This window comes from Ursus maritimus, unplaced genomic scaffold (assembly GCF_017311325.1).
Source record: "Ursus maritimus isolate PB19 unplaced genomic scaffold, ASM1731132v1 scaffold_17, whole genome shotgun sequence".
Classification (NCBI taxonomy): Eukaryota; Metazoa; Chordata; class Mammalia; order Carnivora; family Ursidae; genus Ursus; species Ursus maritimus.
The window spans coordinates 23,311,996-23,323,342 of NW_024424119.1; the positions used below are offsets into that span (position 1 = coordinate 23,311,996).

At 50.9% G+C, this 11,347-nt stretch overlaps 1 protein-coding gene across 26 annotated transcripts in view; it reads left to right on the forward strand.

Annotated features, from left to right (window-relative positions):
* The window catches only part of SPINK4 (serine peptidase inhibitor Kazal type 4), a 67,128-nt gene extending 57,481 nt beyond the window's left edge, over positions 1 to 9,647 (forward strand). For 16 of the 26 annotated variants that reach the window (XM_040631514.1, XM_040631517.1, XM_040631516.1 and 13 more), the window contains 4 exons: positions 6,541 to 6,620; positions 6,715 to 6,755; positions 8,176 to 8,288; positions 9,507 to 9,647. In XM_040631514.1, the coding sequence (XP_040487448.1) occupies positions 6,541 to 6,620; positions 6,715 to 6,755; positions 8,176 to 8,288; positions 9,507 to 9,552 (280 nt within the window). In that variant the 3' untranslated portion in view covers positions 9,553 to 9,647. Of the gene's footprint in view, positions 1 to 2,071; positions 2,714 to 6,540; positions 6,621 to 6,714; positions 6,756 to 8,175; positions 8,289 to 9,506 lie in introns of those variants that run through there. The other 10 variants (XM_040631525.1, XM_040631526.1, XM_040631527.1 and 7 more) reach the window with 6 other exon arrangements.
* The last annotated feature ends 1,700 nt before the right edge of the window (positions 9,648 to 11,347 follow it).

Sequence of the window (11,347 nt, forward strand, 5' to 3'; positions counted from 1 at the left end):
GATTGTGTCTGACTTAAACTCTGCTGCGTCCAAACCCATGGAGCTTAACTGCTTATTAAACTCCTGTTGAGTGAATGAATGGATTCTGGATTAATGAATGAGGTTTATTTGGATACACTGACATTCATAAGGGTGCTGTCCGATAGCAGTTGGATAGAGGAGTCAGGTTCATATTTTGGTGGGAGGATAGATTTAAAGTTTGTCACTATGAGTGAATCTAGGAGGTGCTCATCCGAGGAAAAGAGACTTTGGGTAGGGAGGATAGCAGGTGGGTTCGGCGCCCCATGGGCTGCCCTTGATTGTACTCTGAACTTCAAAGGATGTAGAATTCAGGCTGCCTGGTCCCTTGAAGCAGCTAGAACCATCAGCAGACATTCCTGCCACATTGATAAAGGTCTAAGGTCCAAAAACAAGGGAGGTGACAAACTCCTTTGTTTCCCCTGTCCCCTTCTCACTCTAACCTGGATCACAGGCAGACAGACCTGGGAACCAGATGAGAAATGCAGAGAGGCCCAAGAACTTCCTCAGGCGGAAGGGTGGGGGCAGGCAAAGGGCTGGACCTGCTTAGCCTGGAGGTGCTCATCTGGGCTTCAGGCAGGTGCAGGAGGCTAGAGACAGAGCTGGGAACCAACACCCCACCCCTCCCCAGAAAGGAGTCTTGGGGAAGCGGGCCTCTTTATGAGGAAGGACTCAGTTTCAAGCCATCCAACAGTGGAACTGGTAGGTAGTGAGCGCCTCATCCCTAAGGTTGAATGACTGTGGTGGGGCTACTGTAGTAAGGTCTGAGAGGAAGATGGTAGACAGGACCTAGATGACCTTTAAAGTTACCTCCCCACACTTTATGACATGTTTCTGCTTTAGGGCAGGAAGTCATCATTAAATATTTGCTCTGCCTGGCTAAGCAATGCAAGGACAGCTGCCACTTGCCTCAGAGGCATCTGTGGGCCTGTGAGTTTCCTGAGGAGGGGCAGGAGGGTCTTGAAGCTGAGTCACAGACCTGAGGCTGGGCTTGGCTGCAGACCTGCGGTCTCTATCAGTCTGTAGGGCTGACAGGCTGGCTGGCTGCCTCGAGCGCCCAAAGGGGCTCTTCTCGAATAAGAACCCTTCCCATTGACTCATTTAACTTTCTTACAACCTACCTGTAGGCTTGAAATCCTTCAAAATAAAAGGAATTTTAAAAAACATCAAAACTTTGATTCATGTATTTTAGAAAGAGTCTCAGTGTCTGTAGTTTTAAATTCTTCCCAGGGAAATTGAATCTGTACATGGAGTTAAAAATGACTCATCTAAATTAGAGAAATGCATATATAAATAAAATTATTCTGTTGATAAATCAGACATTCTTTGAAAGCAGGTAACCAAATATCTCATTCATATATATTGTATCCATATGGGGGAGTTTTAGATACTGATTTTTCTTGAAAAGAATCTTGTCTGTATTTAACCCATTAAAATGCAAATGGCATATAATACATTGCAAAGCATGAGGGCATCTTATTCTCCTTTTATTTTTTAGAGAGAGAGAGTGTGTGAGGGGTGGGGGGGGTGGTCAGAGGGAGAGGGGGAGAGAGAATCTCAAGCAGGCTCCATGCCCAGCAAGGAGCCCAACATGGCGCTCAATCTCACCACCCTGAGATCATGACCTGAGCCAAAACCAAGAGCCAGATGCCTAACCAACTGAGCCACCCAGGTGCCCTGAGGGCATCTTTATGTTTTATTTTGCCTTTCTCCCCCCACCCCCCGCCCCCATCAATTGTGCACTTTCATGGTAGGAAAAGAAAAAAGAAATGAAAAGAACCGTTTTTATTTATATTTACACCTCACTTCATCCTCTGCAAAATGTTTTCCCATCTGCTGTCCCCACTGTCCTCTTCACAGCAGCCCCAAGAAGGAGACAGAGTCAGAACTGCTGGGTCACCTGGGTGGCTCAGTCGGTTAAGTGTCTGCCTTTGGCTTGGGTCGTGATCCTGAGGGTCCTGGGATCAAGTCCCACACAGAGCTCCCTGCTCAGTGGGGTGTCTGCTTCTCCCTCTGCCTCTGCCTGACGCTCCCCTTGCTTGTGTTCTCTCTGTCAAATAAATATATAAAATCTTTTTTTAAAAAATGCCTAGAGGCCAAAGGACAGACATAAGGAACTGCCAGCTCCACATGGTGCCTGGGTAAACAGGCCTCCTGAAGGAGTCTTTTCTGCCATCACAAAGTTGCTTGGTGGAGACACGGGCAAAGGAGACCGTGACTGCAGCCCCTCTTCTCTGCCTCCTGCCACCTTTCACTGGCTGCTTTTCTTTTTGTTTCTCTTTCCTTCTGATCTGCCCGTCTCTCCTCCTTCCGTCTCTCTGACTTGGTGTCTGTTTTTCTGCTTCAGTTTCCCTCGCCCTCTTGCTCCAGCCCTGAGATTGGCGGCAGCTTTGGAGGTTGTCCCAACTCTTCCTCACTCAGCGGATCTGCCAGCGCCTGGGCACAGCCCTCGGCCAGCATAGGCTTAGCATCTCTGGTGCCACGGCGCACCGGAGTATCAACTCTGCATGCCGCTCCCAATCTCCCATCTGGCCCTAGATAAGACAAGGGTGGGGATCAGCCCTATAAACAGGCACCAATCGTTCCCCTAGCCCAGGCCCCAGCTAGCTCGGACCGCATCAGCCGAGGATCAGCATGGCTGTCCACCTGTGTGTAGTCGCCCTGGCCTTGGCCGCCCTCCTCACTGCGGACAGGGGTGAGTGGAGAGAGCCTGGCTTCTCTGTGGCTTGCTGTTGGTGGTGGTGGGAGCAGAGGCAGGGCCTGGAGCACCTCTGTGGTCTCACACCGACCGTGTATCAGGCATTGTTCTGGGCCCTTAAGACATATCAGTGAGCAAACAGAAAGAGAACTACCTGATGGAGCTTAAATCCAATGGGGTAGGATGGAAGGGAACAGACAACAAGATAGGTGCAATGTTAGAAGGTGATAAAGGCTAAAGAAAAAAATATTGGTCAGGGTGAAGAGGGGGCTGTCAAGTTAAATCAGGGGGTTCTCTTCTACAGCAAGGCTTGAAGGGCGCAAGGGAGAGAGCTGTGTGGATATCTGGGAGACAGAGGGGACAGGCAGTGCAAAGGCACTGAGGTAGGAGCATGGCTGGAGTGCTTGAGGCATGGCAAGGAGGCCAGTGTGTCTGGAGGGGAATGAGAGGCAGGGTGGGAGAGGAGATAATAGAGGGAACTATACTGGGTCGGGCCTTGAAGGCCAGTGTGAGAACTTGGCTTTCCCTCTGAGTAAAATGGGAGACACTGAACAATTTTGAGCAGAGTTGTGTGTTAAAAGGATCACTCTAGTTGCTGTGTTGAGAACAGACTAAAGGAGGGAGCAGGGAGACTACTTAGGACCCTCCTGGAAGGCCACTGACCTCATGGCCAGCCCTACTCCCCTTTCCCTAGCTGAGGACATAGTCCTAGGGGCTGGGGCAACAGAGAATGGGTCTGGGGGCTCTGGCCTACCGGAGCCTGCTTACTCCCACCTTGCCATCCATTCCCTGAGCAGTTCTCCCATTGGGAATACTGAGGAGGCCTGTCCTGAAGAGAGTCCTTGTGCCCATTTCAGATTCCTGCCTGGGCCAAGTGAGGATGGGGTTCAAGGGCAGCCTGAGTGTAAATGCAATCTCTCGCCACATCCTCCAGGAAGAAGCTCTGATACCACAGGGTTTTGCACTCCAACTCCCCACAGTGCACTCTGGTCAATTCCTGAACACCCACTGTGTGGAGGGCATTGGCACACGGGGGCAGAAGCATAGGAGCCCCAAGGAACTCAGGTCCAGGGGAGGCAGGAGTGACACAGTGAGGAGGAGAACCTATGGTGGTGTGAAAGAAGCTGTTATGTTTGTGGCCTGAATGTTTGTGGCCCCAAAATTCATATGTTGAAATCCTAATCCCTAAGGTGATGGTTTTGGGAGGTAGGACCTTTGGGAGGCAACTAGGTCATGAGGGTACAGCCCTCGTGAATGGGATTAGTGCCTTACAAAAGAGACCCCGCAAAGCTCCCTTGCCCCTTCTACCACGTGCCACAGTAAGTAGGCACTAGGTCTGAAGCAGGAAGAGGGCCCTCACCAGACACCAAATCTGCCAGCGCCATGACCTCAGACTTCCCAGCCTCCAGAACTGTGCGAAATCAGTGTTTGTCGTCCATAAGACTCTCAGTTTATGGTATTTTGTTCTAGCAGCCCAAATGGACAAAAACTGGAGCCTAAATCCAGGTCTGCTCGGGAAACCCCGGGGGACATCAGGGAAGGCTTCACTGGGAAGTAGCATCTGAGCCCTGAAATGAAGATAAAATCAGTAGAAGGGGGATGAGGACATTTCAGCCAGATGGAAACAGTATAAGCCGAAGCAGAGCCTGTCCTGGAAGAATGAGCAGACAGGAATAGCTGAGGCACAGGCACATGGGGACGTGTCCTCGGAAGTGAGTGTAGAAGGAAGTTTTCAATCCCTAAACAGAAGACCAAGAAGCTTAGCGATCACAAGGAGCCATGGAAGGCCTTTATATTTTTGTAATGCTTTTTCGTCCCCTACGAGTTATGTACCATGAAATAAATCTTATCGCTCAATGAATCTTACTCAGTGAATTTTGACATGTACCTGTGTCACCCAAACCCCTACCAAGATACAAAACATCAGGACGCCTGGGTGGCTCAGCTGGTTAAGCGTCTGCCTTCGGTTCAGGTCATGATCCCAGGACCCTGGGATCGAATTCCGCATCAGGCTCCAGGGAGCCTGCTTCTTCCTCTGCCTGCCGCTCCCCCTGCTTATGCTCTCTCTCTCTCTCTGACAAATAAATAAAATCTTTAAAAAAAAATACAAAACATTTCTGGGGCTAACTCGGTTGGTAGTACATGTGACTCTTGATCTCAGGATTGTAAGTTCGAGCCCCATGTTGGGTGTGGAGCCTACTTAAAATAAAAATTAAAACAAAACAAAACAAAACAAAAAACACAACATTTCTAACACCCCAGAAGCTACCCTCATGCTGGTGAGTCCCCTCCCTTACCCCACCCTCGAGGCAACCCTGCTTTTTTTCCCCACCATAAATTAGTTTGGCCTGCTCTAGAATGTCACATAGAAAGCTGTATTTATCCCCGGGCTGCCCTTGACCTTGGCCCAAGGTGCCCCTTCCGTGTAGTTTCTCATCTTGTGTCCGGCTTCTTCTGCTCAGTGTGTTTTGAGATTCAGCCATGTTGTTGCATATGTCCGTTGTTTGCTCATTTTACTGCTGAGTGGTATCCCAGTGTACGTGTGTATCATAGTTTACCCATTCTGTTGAAGGACATTTGGATAATTTCTTCTTTCTAGTTTCATAATCATGGGAGGGTTTTGAGCAGTGTGGTGACAAGGCTGGATTTGCATCTTCATGCCTCGGTGCCATGCTTAAACAGCGTTTACCAAGGTCACTTCACCTCAATTTCCTTCTCCCTGTCTACCTTGGAAATCTCTTATAATAGCAGCCCCAGGAAAAGCTAAAACCACAGTGGCAGGCACACCTCCAGTGATGGAGAACTCTCTATTTCTGGAGACAGCCTCCTTCACTGAGGCAGAGTTTCCACTGAGAGAAAATTCTGGAACTCAAACCTGCCTCCCTGCAGCCTCCTCACATGAATGGGCTCTGGCTTGTGAGGTTGAGAAGAGATCATCTCTCCCTTGGCCCCAGGACAGCCCTTTAGAGACTTCAGGCAGCATCCTGCCCTTCTCCAATTTACATAGATACCTTTCCTTCCACCCGTGGCATTAGCCGTGGCTCCGTTCCCTCATGTACCCGTCGTGTTCGCCAGTCACATCAGTTTGTTCATGTCCTGCAAGCAGGGCATCCAGACCTTGAAGGGCTGAGAGGCACGACAGTGTGCATGAAAAGCACCAGGCTGGGGAGTGACGGACCTGTGTGCGACCCCCGCTCTGCCCTTAACAAACTGTGTGGCTTTACCTCCCGAGCCTCTTTCATAGGTTGGATGAGTTCTGCAGATGGAGAGTCGCATGCAGTGTCTTGGGGGTGCTCACGGGGGTCTGCCCACGAGGGATGGGGGCAGTTGTGACGCACTGCAGCAGGAGCCCCCAGCGATCCTGCAGGGAGCTTTGGAGCTGGGGTGGCCTTTCCACATTGCTTCATAGAGACGAGGGGGTCTGGCCATTTTGCCAACATCCACCTGTCGTTGGATATGGCCTGTTCCCGGGCAGCAGGTGCGACCATGGGTGAGGCACTCTGTTCTCGGAGAGTCATTTCTAGGAAGGGACTCGCTGTGAGTGGCCAATACTCCCGGCAGCTGAGGAAACAAGCGCCTCAGTCCTGTCTGCAGGTGGGATGTGGGTAGCAGAGCACGGCCTCCACTGCCTCCTTCCCTCTCCGCTACAAGACAGTGACGGAGCTGGGAGGAGTAGTTAGCATCATGTGTTCTCAATGCCTGGTACATAGTAACTGAATTATTTTCATTATCATACGGGATAGAACAATCCCAGTGGGATCTGACTAATAAGATCAGGCTGGAGTATCACCTCCCTAACTCTAGATTTTCTGTCTCTGTTCCAGCAACCCAAGGTCACATCAGCTTTCTGGGATTCCCCACGGTCTGATGACTCAGTACCTCTTCCTGAGGAATTCCAGACTGGGTAGTAGCTGGAACAGGTCTCCTGAAACAGTCCTCAGACGCCAGACCTGTGCCTAGAGCCACCATCACCTAACTCTTACGTTTTTGCCTTTCAGAAGTGCCAGTGAAGGCAGCAAAGGTGATTTCCCCAAGGATGGTAAGGAAGACCCTTCCAATCTGGGCCCCAGGGCTGCTGTCCTAGTCTTCCTTCTGCATCCATGCTAAGAAACTAGCATTTTTCATTTTTCTTATTTATACTCCCGCTCAAAGAACTCTGATGGCTCCAAGGTGGCTAGGGTGGCCTCCTGAGCCTGCATGCTTCCCAGGTTAGGCCTTCCAGGCTGAGTTGGCCCAGCCCCTTTGCCAAGGTCTCAAACTTGGCTTCCAGGACCTTGAGAGATCTGCCCCAACCTGGTCTCCAGCAAAATCCCCTGCCGAGGCTCAGCAGGACTGAGCGCACTCTCTGTTTTGTGTAGTGAAGATGGACAGGCCACGGGGTTCAGGCCAGAGGTACCCTGGCCCCCCTGGTGTGTGCCAGCCTACCCCAACCACACCCCATTGGTCATCCATCCCTTCACTCTGGAGGACAGACACCAAGTTGTCCCTGAACCCTGGTTCCACCTTGGCCCTGGGTCTGACGTCCCCAGGGATCCCGAGGTGGTGGTGCTGGCCTCCCTGAGACCCTCAACCCAGCCTCCACCTAGATGAACAAGGAGGCCCCAAGCCACCTTCCCATCCAGCAGCCTCAGCATCTCCACTGTCAGCCCATCAGACCCAGGCCTATTATTGTGCCAAAGAGCCAAGTACTTCTACATACGTGATTTCGATTAACCCTATGTGAGAAGAATACTACTATTCACTTACAGTGTTTGCAGAGGAAGAAACTGAGGCTCCAAGAGTGGAGATAGCTCTCACAACCTCACACAGCTCATCAGCGCAGAAGTCAGGCTCTCGGTCTTGTGACCGCCACCCCAGACTGCCTCTTTCACCCCATCCCACGCTCCGAGCTTCTACCCTGACCTCAGGTCTGCCCTGAAACTCTTTCAAACTAGCCTCATTTAAGACCCAAGCCTTGTCCCATTTCTCCAGCCTTCCCGTACCAGGGGCCTGATGGGTCATGTCAGCCAGGGTGAGTGAAGGAGGCCTCAGTGAGGAGGGGCCCCCTGGGAATGCTGGTGGTTCTGTGTCCTGGGGTCCTCGTGGGGACCAGCAGCAGAGGTTCTAGTTAGACCCTCTGAAAAGTGTGTGAACCCATCCCTAGGAGCTTGAGGGCATAAACTCACCCGACACACAGAGACACAGACACAGACATAAACTTGGATGCCCGCAGACTTGGGGTCAGCAGACACAGAATCACACTTGTGCACACAGCCACAGCCCTACACCTAGTCATGCACACACACCTAAGCAAACATGCCAAGGGGCCCTGAGTGGTTAGTTTCATGCCACTGGACCAGCACTGGGACCTTCTAGAATCTGGCTCTTCCCTGGGACCCCTGACTCCAAGCAAAGTCCATGGGTCCCTCCTCACTGCCTCTGAATCCTGAGTGCCCTCCCTCCCTTCCTCTCTTTCACAGCCCATCTGTGAGCACATGGAGGAGTCTCCTGTCTGTTCCCAGACATCCAACCTGGTCTGTGGCACCGATGGAGTCACGTATGACAATGAATGTCAGATCTGCTTGATCCGGCTGTAAGTCCACCCCACATCTTCCCCTCAGCTTGCTTGGGTGGGCCCCATCTCTGGTGCATTCAAGTATGAAAGGAGCAAGACTTGACCTGACTCTTCCTTCACACACCTTGGCCTGAGAAGAATCCTCCAACACTGCCCCTAACAGAATGAGCACAAGTATATTTCAAAGAAGGCACATGGTTCCAAGGACAAAGCTAGTAGGGGGTCGGGGAGGGTGCAGAAACCCTGGGTTCTTTCCCTCGTTCTGCCCCTGACCAACTAGGTGACTTCATTTGTTCATTTATTAGTCCAGCCAACAATTATTTATTGAGCATCCAATATATGCTAAGCACTGGGGACACAACAGGGCATAAGCTAGACAGCATCCCCGACCTTCTGGGGGCATATGGTAGTTTAAGGAGGAAGCCAAGCTAATGGTCACCCAACTGTAGCATAGAATGCTCAGGGCTCAGATGGGGGCACCCAGGGTTCTGTGAGTGCAGGGCAAGGACAAGGGCAGGGAAGACATTCCAGCTAAGCTCTGAAAGATAAGTTGAAGTTAGCTTGGAAAAGGAAGGAACAAAAAAAGGTAATTCCAAGTAGTGAAATGAGTTTGGAAAGGTCTAGAAAGGAAAGTCTGTATTTGAGAAAATATAAGAAATTGGATACGCTGGATTATAAAGGCGAGTAGGGAGAGGCAAGAAATGAGTCTTGAGAGGCGAGAAGGGCCAGAATAATGACCTTTGTATGTCTGATCACTTGATCTCCTTTCTTCATTAATAAAACCCTTGAGCTGGGCCAGAGCTAAGCGAGATCATGGAAGAGAAGAGAGTCTTCAGAAGCTACAGCACTCTGGCCAGAGAGGCAGGAGAGCAGCAGGACACTTTCCTAACTTAGCTGGGAGGCAGTCGGGGTCTAGGTGGTTTGTGGGGCAATGATGTCTGGTGGAGGTGTGGCTAAAGTTCAAGACAGAGTCAGGGCTGGAGACAGATTCAGCAGCCATCAGACAGCATCAGACATCCCCGGAAGCTCAGATCTCCTGGGGGAGGGTGTGCAAGAGGGAAAAGCTATAGAGGATGTGCCCAGGGACCCCCAGAACCTGCCCTGTACCTACAATGGGTGGGGGAGGTGGGGAGAGCTCAGCTGGGTGTCTGGATAGACAGGGCCAGGCAGGGTCCCTGAAGGGTTTGTTTCAGTCCCTGATGAGATGGGCCTCATCTCTGTCTCCTGTGATCCTAGGAAAACCAAACAGGACATCCAGATCTTTAAGGATGGCAAATGCTGACCGCCATAGCAGCCTCTTAAGCCATGAAGCTTCAGGCTAGAGAACAGTGCTGGGAGTGGAGGATGTGACATGAATAAAAGATCCAGCCCAACTCAGCCAAGTGAGCCAGTGTCTTTGGGGACTCTGGTGAGGTAGTTGGTGGTGGGTGGGTGTGGTGGGGATTTTGCCCTGACCTCCCTACTTGGAATCTGATGTCTTCTCCATTGCTCCTCAACCCTGTCACAGGCTCCCCTAGCAGTCCCAGGTCTCTTCTGCTGCTTCTTTCTTTTTTTTTTAAGATTTTATTTATTTATTTGACAGAGATAGAGACAGCCAGCGAGAGAGGGAACACAAGCAGGGGGAGTGGGAGAGGAAGAAGCAGGCTCATAGCGGAGGAGCCTGATGTGGGACTCAATCCCATAACACTGGGATCACGCCCTGAGCCGAAGGCAGACGCTTAACAGCTGTGCGACCCAGGCGCCCCTCTTCTGCTTCTTGAAGAGGTCAGCCCCTGTCCCCAGCACAATTGTCTGCCCCAACCTGCTTGTCAAGAACCTAGTTGACCTCTGTACCCTCCACCATTGTCAGAGAGCAGGAACCAGCCTTTGGGAGAGTCCCACACCCCTCATGGCCTTCTCTCTGGGTTGTACCAGCACCCCAAGTCTTACACACACAGAAACACATGCTGATACTACCACAGCTAATATTTAGGGAGTGTATACAGTGTATCTGAACTACTTGTTAAAATACTGACCTAGGTCTGTAACATTTAAAAACGGCTGCCCCAAGGCTTTGAGTGTGCCCCTGCACCTTGGCCACCCACAGCAGGATGACGTCCAGACCCTGCTCTATTCTTTTGGTCACCATCCATTCTGTTATTGTTGGCACTGGACACAACCCCAGGCATACATAGCACACATGTGCCTATACAATGGCCCACAAAAACACACAACATCCAGAAACCATCACAGAGGCCCTAGCCTGTGGTCCATGTCAAATAGACCCTCTTTTGGCCAAAACTAATAGAAGGAGCCACTTGATAATTGTGGCAGAGGAAAAGAGTATGGACAGGGGCCTGGCCAGTAGAAACAGTGTCACATGGACTCAGATTCCTGCTTTAGGGTGGGCAGACAGAGCAGGAAATGTGCTGTGGGAAAACACACTGGGAAGAAAGCCGGTGCAGGGAAGGCAGGAACCAGCATTCCCTAGACAACTGAAATGGGGACATGGGCAGGAACTGTGGCTGATAGATCTGCAGGTGGCAGGGACTGGTAACAGAAATTTTGCTCCTCTCCTGCATGGGAATGATGCAGGATTAAGTTTGGCGGTGAGAAATCCAACTGCCAAAATAACAGTGGCTTAAACAGTTAATTTCTCTCACACATAGACCTATGCAGTGCTCTAACTTCATTCTCCTTATATATCATTACTCTGCCATCCTCATCAGTTTCCCCTTCAATGTACAAGACAGCTGCTTGAACTCCAGCCATCATGTCTACATTCCAGTCCACAGAGAGGCAAAGAAGGGCACTCTACTGCCTCTGAAGATGCTTCCCATAAGATGTACACACTCTGCTTACATCCCATTGCCTAAAATGTAGTCTCCTGGCCAGCTAGCACAAGGAGACCGGGAAAAATTGTTATCTGGCTGGCTATGTGTTAAGCTGAAAATTAGTTCACTTACAGGAGGAGAGTGAGTATCAGTGATCTCTAAGCCTCGGCCCTAAGTGGGAAGCCCCTCTTACACTCAGGTCGCATAGCTTCTCAGCCAAGCTTCCTGTTGGTGACCCTCCCCTCCCAGGCTTCCACACCCTTG